The sequence below is a fragment of the Oncorhynchus nerka genome, linkage group LG21 (genome assembly GCF_034236695.1).
Source record: "Oncorhynchus nerka isolate Pitt River linkage group LG21, Oner_Uvic_2.0, whole genome shotgun sequence".
In the NCBI taxonomy this organism is placed as follows: Eukaryota; Metazoa; Chordata; class Actinopteri; order Salmoniformes; family Salmonidae; genus Oncorhynchus; species Oncorhynchus nerka.
Window position 1 is genome coordinate 11336080 of NC_088416.1, and position 20278 is coordinate 11356357.

At 42.7% G+C, this 20278-nt stretch overlaps 1 protein-coding gene across 1 annotated transcript; it reads left to right on the forward strand.

The window, feature by feature from the left end:
* The first annotated feature begins 2431 nt into the window (after positions 1–2431).
* LOC115103903 (actin-related protein 2-A-like) lies at positions 2432–20122 on the forward strand. Its single transcript, XM_029624943.2, has 9 exons — positions 2432–2575; positions 4660–4770; positions 8908–9123; positions 9918–9990; positions 10876–11012; positions 11484–11633; positions 13090–13235; positions 17676–17808; positions 18414–20122. The coding sequence occupies exons 1-9, from the start codon at positions 2528–2530 to the stop codon at positions 18582–18584; spliced, it is 1185 nt and encodes a 394-aa protein (XP_029480803.1). The 5' UTR covers positions 2432–2527; the 3' UTR covers positions 18585–20122.
* Positions 20123–20278: the final 156 nt, after the last annotated feature.

Here is a 20278-nt window from a genome sequence, read left to right on the forward strand (position 1 = left end):
CTTGTGGTCCAAGATCAGCTTCTTTGTCTGGCACCACACTGCCAGGTCTCCCACCTCCTCCCTATAGACTGTATCATTGCCATCTGTGATTAGGCCCACTAGCGGCGTGTTGTCAGCAAACTTAATGATGGTGTTGGAGTCGTGTGCAGCCACGCAATCGTGGGTGAACGTGGAATACAGGATTGGACTAAGCACCAACCCCTGAGGGATGCCCGTGTTGAGGGTCAGATCGGTGGATATGTTGTTGGCTACCCTAGCCACCTGGGGGCGGCCCGTCAAAGTCAAGGATCCAGTTGCAGAGAGACGTGTTCAGTCCCAGAATCCTTAGCTTAGTGATGAGCTTGGAGGGCACTATGGTGTTGAAGGCTGAGCTGTAGTCAATGAACAGCATTCTCACATAGGTGTTCCACTTGTCCAGGTCGGAGAGGGTAGTGTGGAGTGCAAAGAGTGCGTCATCTGTGGATCTGTCGAGGCGGTATGAAAATTGGAGTGGGTCTAGAGTTTCTGGGATGATGGTGTTGATGTGAGCCATGACCAGCCTTTCAAAGCTTTTCATGGCTACAGATGTGAGTGCTACGGGGCGATAGTCATTTAGACAGTTTACCTTGGCGTTCTTGGGCATAGGGACTATGGTGGTCTGCTTGACACATGTAGGTATTACAGACTGGGTCAGAAAAAGGTTGAAAATAGTCAGCGCATGGTCTGAGTACGCGTCCTGGTAATCCATCTGGCCCTGCGGCTATGTGAATGTTAACCTGTTTAAAGGTCTTATCCCATTCCTCCTTTGGTTGCCTTTCCTTCCAGTTCTCTGCTGCCACTGACTGGAACGAACTGCAAAAATCACTGAAGCTGGAGATTCCCATCTCCCTCACTAGCTTAAAGAACCATCTGTCAGAGCAGCTCACAGATCACTGCACCTGTTCATAGCCCATCTGTAAACTGCCCATCTATCTACCTCATTCCCATACTGTATTTATTTATTTTGCTCCTTTTGCACCACAGTATCTCTACTTGCACATCTACCATTCCAGTGTTTTAATTGCCATATTGTAATTACTTCGCCACCATGGTCTATTTATTGCCTTAACTCCCTTATTTGATCTTATTTGCACTCACTGTATATACTTTTTTCTACTGTATTATTGATGGTATGTTTTGTTCTTTCCATGTGTAACTCTGTTGTTGTATGTGTCGAGCTGCTATGCTTTATCTTGGCAAGGTCGCAGTTGCAAATGAGAATTTGTTCTCAACTAGCCTACCTGGTTAAATAAAGGTGAAATAAAAAAATAAAAAACATTGGCTATGGAGACCGTGATCACACAGTCGTGCAGAACTACGGGTGCTCTCATGCTTGGTTAAGTGTTTCTTGCGTCGCAGCAAGCATAGAAAGCATTTAGCTCATCTGGTAGGCTTACATCCCTGGGCAGCTCGCGGCTGGGTTTCCCTTTGTAATCCGTGATAGTTTGCAAGCCCTGCCACATCTGACAAGTGTCAGAGCCGGCTTAGTAGGAGTCAATCTTTTTCCTGTATTGACACTTTTCTTGTTTCATGGTTCGTCTGAGATTTCTTATAAGCGTCCGTATTAGTGTCCAGCTCCTTGAAAGCAGCAGCTCTAGCCTTTAGCTCAGTCCAAATGTTGCCTGTAATCCATGGTCCTGGTTTGGATATGTACGACATATTGTCATTGTGGGTATGACGTTGGTTGATGCACTTATTAATGAAGCCGGTGACCGATGTGATAAACTCTTCAATGCCATCGGATGAATTCCGGAATTCCAGAACCCTTCCGTATTGAGTATGTCCTGCGTCTCTGACTCGTTGAAGTAGAAATCTTCATCCAAATCGAGGTTAGTGATTGCTGTTCTGATGTTCAGAAGCTATTTTCAGTCAAAAGAAACGATGGCGGAAACATTATGATCTGTGAAGACTAAATAGCAGAATTGGACAAGATCCCATAAAACGGAAGCTATCCATTGCAGCGCCATTCTCGGATCCCCCATGACCCGGTTGGACATGACTACAACAGTGTCACCTGGAGGGATCAGCTAATGAAGTTGGCCACTAGAGGCCTCTATCATTGGTTGAAATATACTTATTCTGAGAAAATGTGCAAGAATTGAAGGTGCCAACAAATGTTACAGTAATTATTAGAATATTTCATTGTCATATAAAAAAAACAGATGCTCTTCCCTCGACGTAGATCGATCAACTTCACTGTTTTCGGCGTTGGCCCACCAGGCCACCACCTAAATGCATTGATAAAGCTTGCATTATGGATATTTCCAAATTCTGATTGACACAACACCGTCAATCAGTGGGATTGTCGAATAGAAAAGTGTATGGAAAGGCGTTGCCATACGTAATTGGCTGAATTTCTTAGCTATCTCTACCCTGATAGGTGTGTGTGTAATATGGGCATGTGTCATACATTCCGGAAAAAGCCCTTTGCTAGAGCCGGGGTGCTGTTTTCCGCCTTGCCGAAGAAAGCTGTGCCAGGGAGGGTTGCTGGTTTCTGTATTCCGAGAAAATGGATAGCCAGGGAAGGAAAGTGGTGGTTTGCGACAATGGGACCGGGGTAAGTTTACACACAGACTGTGTTCTATCGTCAAATTATGAGGGTTCCGGCTTTTGTGCAATTTGGCAGATGAGATGGGGAGGAACAGGAAGTAGCTCGCTTCATTGCTAGCTTGTGTAGCCACGGTCTGTCAGTTTGTCAATTAGTTATGCATTCATTGAGGTTGGTGCATCTGTCAATTAGAGGTGGCAAGGTTTACACCGGTCGGTGGAATGTTTAGAGTACCGATTGTTGACTAGAATTCGTGAATCAGTGGGAGTATCCATACATATTGTTATCGCTGCTGTCGGCTGCTCGTGCTGACATTGCGAACTCGAATCGTCTCGAGCTAGTTAGGTTGCTGGCCAGCAAACTCAATAGCTAGCCTTAAAATGTACAAATCGCAGTTATTGTTTTATAGCATGCTCCAGAGATCACTTAAATCTCGTGTTCTGCCACATTTAGCTATATCATATGTATTCATCAGACATTACCCTACATTTCCACCCCTTGTTTCAATTTGATTGTAAACTCAAACTAACGAGAGCTCTTTTTTCGAACTTGCCAGCGTTATTGTTAATTGCAACGAATTGGGCAAGGAAAAGACGTGATCTATTGCGTTTTATTCAGGAACTCCACATTTTTAGATACTGATTGGTGTTGTTCACAAAGAATGATGATGTAGCCCAGCCCTCACCCGAAACCTCTTTGTACTTGTAGCAAGTATTTTACACTGCTACGTTGTTGCGTAATTGAATGAGGATTTACGCATATAGTTTAACAGGCACCAACAAACAAGTATCACAATTAAAGTATTGCTACCAACTGTTGAACAAGTTAACCAACTTGTCTCGAGCAGTAGATAATGCGCATGCCTCATTCTTGTACAGTGAGGAAGTCTGAAACCATTCTTCCATGTAAGGAGTTATCAGATCAATTGCAACTCTCTTGTAAAATATGTTTGTAGACATGAGTCATCTGGTTGAAATTGACAAATAACAATTCATTTATGCTGTTTTCACCTCCACCATTTTACCTTAGATGAAAGAATAGTCCAGCTAAATACTATCTTTAAAAATATATATATTTTTGTTGGCTGTGTTCCATTCAGTGGTTAGCTGACTTGTCTCTCTCCAGCTACCTACCACAGAGAAACTATGCTGCTTACAGCCTTAGTTCACACTACGAATAAAACAGCCTGATAGCTATTCATAGCTCGGAGAGTGTAAATGGGACACGCTGTACACTGTAGCCTACTTCCTGTCTTTATTCTTGTCTTTGAGTTACCCCTTCCTCTCCGGGCTGATGATGTCATGTCTACTTGATGATGCATGTCATACACTTCTTTTATTCTTCTTACTGGCAGGTTGAGGATGTGGCCATTTATGTAATGTAACGTAGGTGAAAGAAGGAAGATTAAGTCATGAATCATTTATGTAGGCCTAAATAAATCCCAAAGGATTTTTAAACATGCATGGAGAAGCACTCGTATTGATTCATGCGCTAGGCTATTCCTTGAAGCCAAGCGCCTAGTACAACCTAACAGGTTTGAATGAAATTCCCTGCATAGGTTCTCTACGTAACTTCCTAAGCATGCTGCAGGTCAGGCACGTCAGGTAGTGATTGTGGGAGGGTAACACTACCAATGCTGTAACTTTCTCTGTAATCCCTCAGTGTTCACAAACAAAGTAGGGTGGAGTTGCTGGTGCTGGTCTTTTGTCAGTTTTGCGTTTCCCTCACTAATGGTTAGGATTTGGGGAGGGCAAGCTGATCATAAATCTGTACCTAGGGGCAACTCAAACAGCACCATGTGACTCAGAGAAAGTAGATAAGGCTCTAACTTCTGGTTAATGAACAAGACACGTGAAGTGCATTATCAATCGGGCTAGGTTATGTTAGTTATTGGACTAAAAGGTTTTATTTTAATGTAGTCTGCTAAATGCTTTGTGATTTCTAGTATTTGGCTCTAGGCTTATTATTAATCTTTATTAAAAAAATGTATCATTCTGTGTGCTATGAAAATGTATTTGTCCTATGTTACTTACCAACTTGCAAAAAGGGATGTTTGTCACTGACCCTGCCCTTGTCTCTCCCTTTAATCCTAGTTTGTGAAGTGCGGCTATGCAGGCTCCAACTTCCCAGAGCACATTTTCCCGGCGTTGGTTGGCAGGCCAATCATTCGCTCCACAGCTAAAGTGGGAAACATTGAGATCAAGGTAACCTCACTGGTTTACTTCACAGAAGTGTTTAAATCCCTATGATATCTAGACATAAATATGTGTTCTTTAGTATTTACTCAAGAAAGTGGTAATAACCTGTTTTTGAAGGGGGTCATATAAACAATGCATTATTTTTTTAACAGGTAACACACTGAATTCTGTCTGAAATAGGTATTAGAATGTGTGTTGAGTGTAATACAGAATTTGTCACACAAACGGTCACTGATAAATCCACTATAATTGAGAATTTCAATAAGCATTTTTCTACAGCTGGCCATGCGTTCCACCTGGCTAGCCCTACCCCGGTCAACAGCCCCCCCATCCCCCCACAGCAACTCTGAAAGAGCTGCAATATCTGGACCCCTACAAATCAGCCGGGCTAGACAATCTGGAACCTCTCTTTATAAAATTATCTGCCAAAATTGTTGCAACCCCAATTACTAGCATGTTCAATATCTCTTTTGTATCGTCTGAGATTCCCACAGATTGGAAAGTTGCCGCGGTCATCCCTCTCTTCAAAGCCTGACACACCGACCATTTCGAATCCCACCGTACCTTCTCCGCTACGCAATCTGGTTTCAGAGCTGGTCATGGGTGTACCTCAGCCACGCTCAAGGTCCTAAACGATATCATAACCGCCATCGATAAGAGAGATTTACTGTGCAGCCGTATTTATTGACAGAGTTGAAAGCCTTAGCCAGGTCGATCACAACATTCTTATTGGCAGACTCAACAGCTTTGGTTTCTCAAATGATTGCCTTGCCTGGTTCACCAACTACTTCTCTGATAGAGTTCAGTGTGTCAAATCGGAGGGCCTGTACTCCGGACCTCTGGCAGTCTCTATGGGGGTGCCACAGGGTTCAATTCTCGGCCCGACTCTCTTCTCTTTATACATCAATGATGTCGCTCTTGCTGCTGGTGATTTTCTGATCCACCTCTACGCAGACGACACCATTCTGTATACCTCTGGCCCTTCTTTTGACACTGTGTTAACTAACCTCCAGACAAGCTTCAATGCCATTAAACTCTCCTTATGTGGCCTCCAACTGCTCTTAAATGCATGCTCTTCAACCGATCGCTGCCCGCACCCTCCCGCCCGTCCAGCATCACTACTCTGGACAGTTCTGACTTAGAATATGTGGACAACTACAAATACCTAGGTGTCTGGTTAGACTGTAAACTCTCCTTCCAGACTTACATTAAACATCTTCAATCCAAAATTAAATCTAGAATTGGTTTCCTATTTCGCAACAAAGCATCCTTACCCTCATAAAACTGACCATCCTACCGATCCTCGAATTGGGCGACGTCATTTACAAAATACACTAACACTCTACTCAACAAATTGGATACAGTCTATCACAGCGACCTCTACCACTGCGACCTCTACGCTCTCGTCGCCAAACCCACTGGTTCCAGGTCATCTACAAGTCTCTGCTAGGTAAAGCATCCACCCGTAGCACGCGCTCCAGCAGGTAAATCTCACTGGTCACCCACAAAGACAATTCTTCCTTTGGCTGCCTCTCCTTCCAGTTCTCTGCTGCCAATGGCTGGAACGAACTGCAAAAATCACTGAAGCTGGAGACTCTTACCTCCCTCACTAGCTTTAAGCACCATCTGTCAGAGCAGCTCACAGATCACTGCACCTGTACATAGCCCATCTGTAAATAGCTCATCCAATCTACCTCGTCCCAATACTGTATTTTTTTTATCTTGGTCCTTTGCAACCCAGTATCTCTACTTGCGTATGCACATTCTGCCATTCCAGTGTTTAATTGCTACATTGTTATTACTTTGCCACCATGGCCTATTTATTGCATTACCTCCCTTATCCTACCTCATTTGCACATGCTGTATATAGACTTTTTTACTGTATTATTGATTGTATGTTTGTTTATTCCATGTGTGTAACTGTTGTATGTGTCGAACTGCTTTGCTTTATTTTGGCCAGGTCGCAGTTGCAAATGAGAACTTGTTCTCAGCTAGCCTACCTGGTTAAGTAAAGGTAAAATAAAAATGTGTACCCATCTGGGGAAAAGGGATACCTAGTCAGTTGCACAATTGAAGAGGTGTGGGGGGCTGCCTTAATCGACATCATCGGTGAGGTTAACTGCCTTGCTCAAGGGCCGAACTGCAGTTTTACTTTTTTACACCTCAGGGATTCGAACCAGTGACCTTTTTGTTACTATCCCAACACTCTTAACCGCTAGGCTAACAACTTCATAGCCCTCATGAATTACGTTTTTATTTTTTGTGGAGATTTGGGGAAGTTCTGAAATGGCTGCAATGCCTTGTGGAGCAGACTATGGTTCTAGGTTTTTCAGAACATGTAGACCTACCTGGAGAATGGTGCACATTTCTTGATTTTCACTACTTTGTTAGATTACATTTTGCTTATTCCCTCCACTGTGAACCTGTTGGTGCAATCTTCCTGACACATATCCTGGATAAGGAAGCTATTTCAATGGAGATTCTTAATTGACCATGCTTTAGTCCAGGACTAGCCTTAATCTGTGTTTGGGGAAACCAGCCCTTTTGAGTTTAGTTTCTCACAGTATTTGTGAGTTAAAAAAAAAAAGTATTTCCTCCATTGAGTGTCCTCTGGAAATCCAATATATCCAACACACTGGTCCCTGATATTTACCATGGCTGTTCGAGTCCCAAATGGCACCCTATTCCCTACACAGTGCACTACTTTTAACCCTATGGGCCCGGATCAAAGGTGGTGCACTGCGTAGGGAATAGGGTGTCATTTGGGACGCTGGCCATGATTTGTTGATTTGGCTTAGATGTCGCACCTTGTCTTGCTATCAGGGTGTTACACATGAACATTTCCTCTTGATAACACCGCAGCGTTACGAGAGGATGGGCGGGCGTAGGCCATGGTTTTTGTAGGACACGCACTGATTCACCTCTGACCTTGGCTCCTCTGACCTCTCTCTGTCTGTTCTATCTTCTGACCCTCTGCTTCATCCCGCTCTTCCTCCCACCTCTCCTCCTCCTCACCTGTTGAAGTAGAATAACAGAAAGATGGTAAGTGTGTATGTTTAGTTTCATGGGTCCCTGCAATCTGCTCGGACAGTGAAATGGCTGCGCTCGTCATCTCTCCGACAAGAGTGGTCCTTTTTTTTTTCCTTCTATCTGTCAGTTGTTTGGCATTGCTTCCTCATTCCCCCTCTACTACTCTTTCCCTGGTTTTCTGTGATGAAATGGTTGTTTCGGCTAACCTTACTGTATTACCTGTCTTGTTTTTTGTTGTTTACAAATCAACATGTTAAACACGCTGGCAGACATTCATGGGCTTATGCACATACAGGCAGTTGCAGAAGGAAACCGTGATATCAATAGTAGAGATATCATATACCTTTTGGAGGGGAAGTCATGACAAGGGGAACATGTCTGCTGAAGCGTCTCATGTTAAAATTAAACTTGCAAGCTGCCTCAGAGCACAAAAAAAAAACGACCACATTTAGCATTAGTTTGCCCATGCAGTTCTCTGCCAATATGAGTGACCTGTTTGTTTGGCAGTAGACAGTCAGGCCTATTGAGTTTGCCTATACTATAGGTTCTAGACATTTTCAATAGGATCTGCATCCCAATTAACCAGATGGACTCCGCTCTACTAACAGTGTGCTCTGACTGCATGGCTGGAATCTATCTAATGTGGCCTCCTCTACCACCTGCTCTCTGGAGCAGGGCTGAACGTATTGTCAGCTCACTAAAAGCAACGTGCCCGCAGAATGACTAGATGTTTGACCACAAGGGATGTTTGACTTGTTTATTGTGGCATGCAAATGTCCTTTTTTTTTTAGGGAAGTTCTTTACGTTTGTTCTGTAGAGTGTTTTACGATGGTGGATGTCCTTTTGTGACATTGTTACCTTCGTACCCAGAGCTATCCAGCATTATGTTTGTTGTATAACTGTGGTCAGTCGGCACTGACACTGTGACAGTCAGTTTGTTGCTGTGGTACGTCAATGACTTTGGTGGAGGTCACTGCATCGTTTCTATGCAGTAATATTCAGTGGCTACTGCGCTGTTGGGGTTCCTCCAAAACAGTGGGTTCATTTTAAAAAGGTCACGCCCTGGTTTTAGCAGTAGTCTGAAACTCTGCTCTTTATCCCCTCCCTCCCCAGGACCTGATGGTGGGGGATGAGGCGAGCGAGCTGCGCTCCATGCTGGAGGTGAACTACCCCATGGAGAACGGCATCGTGAGGAACTGGGATGACATGAAGCACCTGTGGGACTACACCTTTGGTCCCGAGAAGCTCAACGTCGACTCGCGCAACTGCAAGATCCTGCTCACCGAGCCGCCCATGAACCCAACCAAGAACCGCGAGAAGATCATTGAGGTGTGTATACATTTTCTTTTAAAAGTGTTTATTTTTGTTAACCCACGACGACTAAATCCGTTGTCAGAGGACAATTTCATTAACATGCTTTAGTTTTTGAAAGTGTGTATTCTGGAGTGTACCCGGGAACGGCTGGAGGAGATTTCCTGTAAGGTCTTTTATAAGGTTCCATTGTAGATCTTAAATGATTCATCGGTCATAACAGTGACGCTCTGTGCTGAGGAGGCACTAGCGCTCCCGCTACGGACGTTTATCTTGGAGTTGCAACTTGCCAGTCAGTGTGACTAAGGCAGCAGCACTGCCTGGCAGACCTGGGTTCAGCAAGTATTTGAACTCTTTCAAACACTTATAGTTTGATTGAGCCTGTCTGGAGTTTCACATGGGTGGACATTGCACTTTTGGGACTACTCCATTGATTCCATTGTGCCAGGCAAGGTCAATCAACCACAGCTAAAGTATCTGAAAGATTTGAAATGGTATTTGAACCTAGGTCTGCTGCCTGGCGACAGCTCCTCAGTGGGAGTCTGTCAGAGCCACTGTTATTGAGTCGGGGTGGCCAGTCATGGCTAAATGTTTTGAGGGTAAGTCATTTTTAACCTTTTCAAATTGAGGTTTATGAACATGGAGGTCTATTCCTTGTGAGTGGAAGTTGAGGTTAGATTTGTTGTGGTTTTCCTAGCAGTGCAAAATGCAAAAACAAAGGTCATTTGTATTAGCAAGATGTTAAGTTTAACTTTTTGCAGTGACCTACATATTCCAGTGACATACCCTCGCACTCCCTACCTCTTTCCTAGGTGATGTTTGAGACGTACCAGTTCTCTGGGGTTTACATAGCCATCCAAGCTGTGCTCACACTCTATGCTCAAGGTAGGTTCTTTAAAGCAAAATGAGGCAACTAGAAGGAAGGTAGGACACCCAAAACCAGTGAAGAGCACTGGGCACCTGAGATTTCACTCCAACGAATTGCAAGTTAAAGTACCTTTCAGAACACATGGAGGAATATAGGAGGTTATACCCGGTAATTAGCTTTTGCTACGTTTCTATCATGGCAGCAACAATTATTTGGGGCTTAAACTTTATTTTCCGGTACAGAAAGTACCAGATATTTACTTTATATTTTTAAATGGTTATTAGTTAGTAGTTGCACAATAATAACCTATGAGTTCCTTGTTTTCTTTGAGAAACAAATTAAAACAATTGATTTGGTACCAGATAGTTACCAATTATTTTAAGTACCAGAAACTACCCATTGATACCACATCCTTTTCCTACCGTAGTAAATACCTCGTATCATAAAATAAAGTGCTTCCATTTGTGCTGTACTGCTTGTTTGTAACATTGGTCTTTCTCTGGGGAAAAAATAAACACAGCTGTGGAATGAGGGATGAAACACAGGCTGTGCTAATATGTGACCCTTTCAGTAGCAGGCCGAGAGTTGAATATGCAGTAGCGCGTAGTTGAGTACGTAGCTGTGTACTTCGTGTTCTATACTAGACTTTCATTTGTAGGACGTAGGCCTTTCATTGGCCCATGCATTTAAAAAAAAAATATTGAACCAATGTATTCTGACGGAAAACTCGTTGACACCAAGAAATCGGTAATGACAATTAATAAAAAGCTTTCCGTTTCAAACGAGTAATAACAGAAATGGTCTATAATGTTTATGGGCTTTGGAAACGATGGATGGGTTTTCTCACTGGCCCTACTCTGTTGGCGCTGCTGTTAAAAAAAAAAGTACATATTTTTTTTTAGGTCTCTTGACTGGTGTGGTGGTGGACTCTGGTGACGGCGTCACCCACATCTGCCCCGTGTACGAAGGCTTCTCCCTGCCCCACCTGACCCGACGCCTGGACATTGCAGGAAGGGACATTACGCGCTACCTCATCAAGGTACACCCTCGTTCCCCACGGGTGACTCAGGCTGTCTTAGAATGTCCTGTCCAGAAACAACTCCTAGCCCCTAGCATGTGTAGATGTGAGAAGACCGAATAAGGCATTATGATGGATATTGCACCTTGCCCATTGGTGCTTCCACCATATATATTTATAACTATCTTGCCTAATAATATGAAATCTACACAAGAGCCTAGGGGGAACTAACTAGGGGTTGATTCCTGGACAGGGCCTTGGATAACCTTATTTCCTTCATGAGTATGTCTGATGACTTGCTAGTGGAAAGCAGTCGACTGTAAACCACACCTGTTCATTATTTCATGGTAAGATTTGTGATTAGGAAAGGTGACTATTTTAAAGAGTATTTGGAGTCCTTTTTCAATTCGTTTTGCAGTCCTTTACAACCTATGAGATCTCTGCAACCCAACCAAACACATCCCTTACCTCTGACTTTTATCCATCATCCAGTTGCTGTTGCTGAGGGGCTACGCCTTCAACCACTCGGCGGACTTTGAGACGGTGCGCATGATGAAGGAGAAGCTGTGCTACGTGGGCTACAACATCGAGCAGGAGCAGAAGCTGGCGCTGGAGACCACCGTGCTGGTCGAGTCCTACACGGTCAGTAACATAGTCCTACAACGTCGTCATCCTGGTAGAGTCCTACACTTTCAGTCCTTATTGTACAACCCTGTTTCGAAGTATTTTCTCTTGTTGTTTTTTGGGCATTCTGAGCCCAACCCTGATTTGTCATCTACAGCACACCAGATCAGTGTTTGGACGAGTTACTTAAAGTCACATTTAACAAAAGTAACTAGTAATATAACACGTTATGTTATATTATCGCCAGTGCATAGATGTATAGAAGGCACATTTGTCACTAGACAGAAAAGCGGCTTTCCCATCACAGAAGTGATCAATGGCTAATATCAGAGTTGCACCCTCTATATATTTCTATGGAGAGCGGCTGCCATGACATTTCTCCAAACAGCCCTTCTCTGCTCTCTCGAGAATTAACTGAAACAATTTGAGATCGGCTCATGGGAAACGCGCTCAGTAGAGGGATGATTCCGAAAGTAACGCACACGTTGTTTGACAGTAACTCTAATATTACCCAATTTGAAAAAGCTACAATTTACTTATAAAAGTAATCTGATTATGTAATGCATTACTTTTAAAAACACATTACCCCCAACACTGCACCAAATTCTACTTATTAAAGTCTTGCATGGTAAGGGTAACACTATCCTACACCAAGAATAATAGGATTAATCTGTATTTGAAGCCTGGCTATATGGTAACACTGCCTCCTTTGTGGACATAACCTGATCACCAATTTGTAAGTCGCTCTGGATAAGAGCGTCTGCTAAATGACTTAAATGTAATGTAAATGTAATCATCTGCATGATACATTATAATTTTAGAGCATTAGAAGCCATATTTAGTGTGGGAGGAGCTCTTGAACCAAGCTCTGGATGCCCCCAGGTTACTTAGTCAAGTCAACCACGTGCCCAAATCCCTGAGCAACCCGGGTTCAATGGCCGGTAGGGGTCCCTGTGATGTAAAGAGGGAGTAGACGGAATTTTTCATGTGTGGCGGGCGGCGGCGCACCTCCTTGTTTCCCTGCCCAAATCCTGGAGAGAGAAGGAGAGGCGGAGGACAGAGGATGGAACAAAAGCACTACTGTGGTGTTGAAGAAATGACCCCCCTCCCCCTCCATCCATGGGCGTGACATCATTTCCTGTACGACCCAGACTCCCACGCCACGTGCTGACCTGGTGTCTGTTTCCTCCTCTGGACTCCAGACTGGAGCCGTCAATGGGCCCTTTATGCTCCCTCCCTCATAATGTTCCACCACGCTCTGTAAAAGGCCTACTGTATGTCAGCCGGCTCCATCTGACCAGAGGTTGAGAGACTCTTACTTAACGTTGCCAGTTCCAAACATTGTCTATTGTCCATCTCTAGCCTAGCATTGCCTTCAGATCTCCCTAGCGGTGTTCAAGCAGAAGAAAGCCATCTTAATGTCAATTAAATGCTTTCCGATGTGTGAATGTTGTTCCCCTTTCTGTGTCCCCAGCTCCCCGACGGCAGGATGATCAAGGTGGGAGGGGAGCGTTTTGAAGCCCCTGAGGCTCTATTCCAGCCCCACCTCATCAATGTGGAGGGAGTCGGGGTGGCAGAGCTTCTCTTCAATACTATCAATGCAGCAGACATCGACACCAGGTAACTCCACGACCGACTCCCCCCTACTTACTAGTGACCTAGTAGTTTCCAACCCTCTTTCACTTCTTTGCCATTTCATTAGTTAACATTCTAGTCATTCAGTGGATTTTAGAGAAACAACAAATGTCGGCACATACAAGTGTCTTAAATCGGCTGAAAGCTTAAATTCTTGTTAAAATAACTGCACTGTCCAATTTACAGTAGCTATTACTTTGAAAAAATGCCATGCAATTGTTTGAGAGCTCCTAACATCAAAAGTTTTCACCGCGATAGGTTTGATAAATTCACCTCTGAAGGTGAAATGTGTACTTAAATCAGAGCAAGATTTCAGAATGTATCATCCAAAGGGTCCGAGATAAGTGTCGTTTTGTTAGATATCCTTTTTCATATCCTAAAAAGGTTCATACAGCATGCACAATCGATTTTGTATTTCCACTTGTTGAATTTGCAAAGAAAGGAGTCTGTGAAAATTTCATAAGAATGTTTCAATAAGTAAAATCACATTTGTATCTATTCCTCAGAGATCCTAGAAGGTAACAAAACTTCACTATTTCATTAGGGGTGTAGTATATCCTATAGGACATCATATTTGGTCAGAGAGTGCAGCCTTCATGGCACGCCAAAGATGCGGGCGGCCATCATTTGAACGACTATCTTTGTCAAATAAGGACCAATCAGAGTCAAACATAGCTAGCTAGAAAACCAATGAGCCTGGCTTTACGGGAGTATCTGGAATCCATGTATATGTCGTCATATGTAGCTACTAACCTTGTACGACAGCATGCCTTTTAATTTTGGACAAAAATTCTAAGGATATTCAGAGTTGTGAAACTTTTTTGCAAATGTTGAACTTATAATTTGGCTACTTGTACTTGGTAAGCTAAATCAAAGTCCAAGTATACAGATTTGACGATATTCTTGCAGAAAAATGGAATATGAATGCAAATGTCTCCTTCACGATTTGTCCAAATGTGCCTGGGTACTTCACAAAGTGTTGTAGGTCAGTCATTCTTAAAGTAATCCATCTGAAACTTTGCACATACACTGCTGCCATCTTGTGGACACTATCGGAATTACAACCAGAGTGATGGCTAGAATTATGATCTTTCACTTGCATTTCAAAGATGGTGGTAGAAAAATACTTTTTCTCTCTCTCTTTAGTATTTTCTTATACCATATCTATTGTGTATTATTCTCCTACATTCAATTCACATTTCCACAAACTTCAGTGTTTCCTTTCAAATGGTACCAGGGATATGCATATCTATGCTACAGGCAGTCAGTTTTGGGTTTGTCATTTAGGCGACACATTAAAAAAAAAAGGAGGATATCTACACCTGCATTGCTTGCTGTTTGGGGTTTTAGGCTGGGTTTCTGTACAGCACTTTGAGATATCAGCTGATGTACGAAGGGCTATATAAATAAATTTGATTTGATATCCCTAAGAAGTAAAAACAAAAAATGACTGAGTGACTAGCACCCATTGCTAAAAATTCCCTCAACCCTTGCTCTCGTTACGTGACACATGTATGCGTCTCATGCGCATGACCAATAAGGCCTGCCCTATAGCATATCATAATCTCATCAATAAATTGGTTCTAACAAACTCTGAAACGTGACAGCAAAATGGATGCAGAGGACATGACAAATAAACTAGAAACAGTTGAATGTTTGCTAGTTGCTCAGGAGGTAAAGGGGAAGTCAGATGTGTGGAATAAATTTGACTAGTTGTGGAAAACACTGGAGATCAAGAAAAATAAGTTAAGGAGGAAGTGCTGGGTGCATATTATGTGTTCCAAACAGGTACTGTTAGGTTATAATTGTTCTAACCGTTTGAAACAATATAAACAACACAAAATAAATTATAAGCGGACCAGAGAGGCTGTTGTAACGTTTTAATTGTAAAGCCTTTATTGCAGCAAAGACTAAACCGTAGCATTAATTCGTTAATGCAATTCCCAAATGGAACGGTTTAGGCCTATTTGTCTTTTTGCTAATTATTCAATATTCGCTTTATTGTATTTTAACTAAAATGCTTGATTGCTTTTCAAATCATGAATGACTTGTATGCTGTGTGATGACATTAACTAATAAATGATTGATTGATATGGTAGCTTATAAGTATTGCAATATAGGCCTAAGTAAGTTACGGTATTAAGACGAAACAGGATGTGCTCTTTGGCCTACAGCTCGATGATGGTTATACAAGGCTGCTATAAACTTACTTATGATAATGACTACTTATTATTATGATGTTCATAATTTAAAATAACAATAAGGGGATCAAGGACAAATGAGTGATTATTATAAATCTACTATTCTGACAATTTTGGAAAGATGTAAACACTGAATGGAAAAAAGGTAGTCTTTACAGCATAGCAAAGATTTAAAAATGTGTGAAATTGTTTATCGATGTGGTTGCATGAGGCTTGGTACTCACGGAATCAGTAGGCTATTAAACAAACACTCAAACAGGCAACAGAAGTAGGATCTGTCTTATTTCTGTAGATGTACAGTACCAGTCAAAAGTTTGGACACACCTACTCTTTCCAGGGTTTTTCTTTATTTTGACTATTTTCTACATTGTAGAATAATAGTGAAGACATAAACTATGAAATAACACATATGGAACCAAAAAAGTGTTAAACAAATCCATATATATTTTAGGTTCTTCAAAGTAGCCACCATCATTACTTTTAGACATGAAGGTCAGTCAAGCCGGAAAATGTCAAGAACTTTGAACATTTCTTCAAGTGCAGTCGCAAAAACCATCAAGCGCTATGAGGCTCTCATGAGGACCGCCACAGGAAAGGAAGACCCAGAGTTACCTCTGCAGAGGATAAGTTCATTAGTTACCAGCCTTTGCAGGCCAAATAAATGCTTCAGAGTTCAAGTAACAGACACATTTTAAAATCAACTGTTCAGAGGAGACTTTGTGACTCAGACCTTCATGGTTGAATTGCTGCAAAGAAACCACTACTAAAGGACACCAATAAGAAGAGACTTGCTTGGTCCTAGAAACGCCAGCAATGGCCATTAGACCGGTGGAAATCTGTCCTTTTGGTCTTGAGTCCAAATTTTTGATATTTGGTGTCTTTGTGAGATGCAGAATTGGTGAACGGATTATCTCCGCATGTGGGGTGTTCTGCTGGTGACACTGTCTGTGATTTTATTTAGAATTCAAGGCACACTTGACCAGCATGTCTACCACAGCATTCTGCAGCAATACGCCATCCCATCTGCGTTGCTCTTTGTCCCACTATCATTTGTTTTTCAACAGGACAATGAACCAAAACACACCTCCAGGCTGTGTAAGGGCTATTTAACCAAGATGGAGAGCGATGAGTGCTGCATCAGATGACCTGGCCTCCACAATCACCCGACCTCAACCCAATTGAGATGGTTTGGGATGAGTTGGACTGCAGAGTGAAGGAAAAGCAGCCAAAAAGTTATCCGCATATGTGAGAACTCTTTCAAGACTGTTGGAAAAGCATTTTAGGTGAAGCTGGTTGAGAGAATGCAAGGAGTGTGCAAAGCTGTCATCAAGGCAAAGGGTGGCTCCTTTGAAGAAACCAAATCTAAAATATATTTAGATGAACATTTTGTTGTTGTTGGTTACTACATGATTCCATATGTTTTATTTCATAGTTTTGATGTCTTCGCTATTATTCTACAATGTAGAAAATAGTCAACAAAAAACAACCTTTTGAATGAGTAAGTGTGTCCAAACTTCTGATTGGTACTGTATATGGATGATTAATAAAGCCAGACACATTTAACAGTTGGGTTGTTGTTTATAGACCTAATTTAAGTTGTGGTTTCCCCTCTCCTCACTTTTCTTAGACAAAAATTAAGGCGAGGACTATTTTCTCGTCTCCCAACTCCGCTGCTGCCTCCGACGCATTGTTCTCAACACCAATATGCTGGTTAACTTTGCTATTATGCACATAGCAACATGGTCTAGGAAAAGGCGCCAATTCAACAGCGCACTCATGTTTCACGACCGTGGACAGTGACCACTATCCAACGAGAGACCGCATTTGTTATAAAATAGTATTTTTATTAGTGGTGCACCATTGTTCTTATGTAATATACAATTTCAGCAATGCATGTCTTAGACAGTATTTTTTTTGCTACTGCTCAACTAATGAAATCTGTTGGCCAATTGACCAGTCGACTAAATGGGGTCAGTCCTAGATTATCAAAATGTTTCTCCATATTGTATTTTTTTGTCTAATATTTTATACATCCCTTTTTCTCTTCTGTAAACATCCTCACTTTCTCTCCTCAGGGCTGAATTCTACAAACACATTGTGGCAAAATGTTCTCTTTTTCCTCTCTCCATGTCGCCCTTCTTATTCACCTTAAGTTATTTCTCTCCACCTCTTCCTTCATCCAGGTCTTCTCTCCTCCCTAAACGTCTTCTCCTTCGCTCCACAGGTCGGAGTTCTACAAACACATAGTGCTGTCGGGGGGCTCCACCATGTACCCTGGCCTTCCCTCTCGACTGGAGCGTGAGCTCAAGCAGCTCTACCTGGAGCGCGTGCTGAAGGGAGACGTGGATAAGCTCTCGGTGAGGACACACACAGAACGCCATTTATATCTTCGAAGTAGCTTGCTTTAAGTACATGTCATATTTTATTGTTGCTGTTTTTAGTGCAGGTTTTACTGTCCAATGTTTGACTTTTAACAGAGGGACAACTACTAACAGACATTTAACGATCCATTTTCTCACTGCAGTCATTTGATCAGCCACCAGGAGGCGGTGTTGCCCTAAATTGAATTAGTGTACACAACACGAGCACTGAGTGTTTCAACACTGAGTGAACTATCTTTGTCATGGGACCATGTTTAAATCATGCGCTCAACTAAATTAAAATATAATGTCTCACTGTTCCTCACTCATTCCTTTACACACTGATTGCTCAATTTGGCAACAATATCCATTTCAGCATTTTCAATGCCAGGCCTGCTGGTTCAGTTCATGTAATTATTAGACGATTTCACACCTATTTTTAGTTAAGGTTGTTAAGACAGACATTTTTCCTCCCACTCTTCGCTCTCTTTCCCTTATTTCTCCTCTTCCCCCTATTCTTATGCTTTTGCTTTCCCTTCTCACGCTCTTCCCTTCTCCTCCTTATCTTCTATTCTGGCTCCTCCTTTCCTGCTCGTGTGCAGAAATTCAAGATTCGGATCGAGGACCCCCCTCGGCGCAAGCACATGGTGTTCCTGGGCGGGGCCGTGCTGGCCGACATCATGAAGGACAAGGACAACTTCTGGCTGACGAGGGAGGAGTACCAGGAGAAGGGGATACGTGTCCTGGAGAAGCTGGGGGTCACTGTCAGATAAACCCCCCTCCAAGATGCACATGTATGGGCTACGTCTAAAATGGCACCCTATTCCCTTATTGCACTACTTTTGACCACACCCCATAGGGTAGTGCACTATCTCGGGAATAGGGTGCCATTTGGGATGTAGCCTTGGTCTTGTCTCCCGCCCTCCTTCTCCGCTACGTCCTCCACTTGATATCCATCTACAGGTCACTTCTTCGTGACCCGATCATCTGTTTTTACCACCCCTTGTCCCAGATTCGCTCGCTCACTCTCCAAGGGCATGTTGTGACAGACGGTTGGGGAGATGGATGAGGTGCTGACAACATGTCTCCTGGGAATAGTTTCAATCACGTTGCCCAACTTATTCGGTCAAAACACGATCCCAATGATCATCAAGATGAAGTCAATTATTATTAGGGATTCATTTATAGAGGGGGTGTCGGATTCTCCTGTGTTGTGGGCACAGGGTACACAAGGGGCCTCCATCAAAGGCAAGCTGCCTTTTTTAAAATGTTAAATTCCACCCTTCTGTCCATCTTTGTCTTTTGTCCAGTCTTAATGAGCAGGTGATTTCTTGCTCCTCTTGAGGAGGTTGTGTTAATGTTGGGGGGAGGTCAGGGGGTGATGGTGGATTAGAGCGCAGGTGGTTTTTGGGGCATGTTTCTCCTTCTCACAGGGTCCACCTGCCCACTTGTCTGAATCCCATATCTAGTCTGTTGCCATTGTCGTAGGAGGGATGTGATGATGACAACAAAACAAACGGTTGGCCTTCCCTCACGATAAAAAAGGCATTTCATTCCACTGATGGCTAAATATTTGCCACGTATTCAATTCCAATGAGGACTGCTCAGCCTTTTCTTTGAAGTCATGTTTTGTGTTCACATTAATTTTGCTGATGCGCTTTCCTTTTGGAGGAGAAGTGGTTTTGCCTTTCGTTTTGTCCAGACGGACAAATAACGTCTTGTATTTTGTTTGCAGTGCATTACTCCCGTGTTTGTTTTCGTAACGAGTGAGGATGTGTCGTCATCATGGCTGTTGGACACACGAGTCATTCGGTTTTTAAGGTGTGGGTTACATTTTGCCCTCAACAGCAGGTCTAGGATCTCTATCCCAGACCTATCCTTAACCATTGTGAGCTAAACAATGCATCAGACCTAGGACCAGTTGTTAAGGGCATATTGAACCGTAACCTGTTTAGCGGGGCAGTCATTCTGAGACCAGTAGGAACTCTCCCTAGTCTCTGCTCCAGTGAAGATTCTTTTTTTTTTTTTTTTTTTTTTCGGGGGTTATTGGGGGTGGGATTTGTTGGGGGTGTTGAACATTTGTAATATTAATAAGAATCAGTAGACATGGAGACCACATAAAAGCTGGTATTTAAGGTTTTCCTTTTTTGGTTTTCATATGTATATGAACTTACACAATATATGTATCATTTTCTTTTTTATCCAAACAGTCATCCAGTGCCAAGTGCAGTTATTGTAGCTGTTTTTTTTTTTTTTCATAGCATAACTGCCTACCGCTGATTTTTAAATAAAGCAAAGTGATTTATAAATACCTGGTGGTGCTCTGTCTTTGAGATGTACCAAGTGGTCGCCATAAATACTTGTGACATTATCGTCGTTGTCGGCAGTGATCCTAAATATGACCGACTTAGAAGGCAGATGAATTGCCTCAAAAGAATGAGTTGGTACGGATGCATGGGTATGCTGT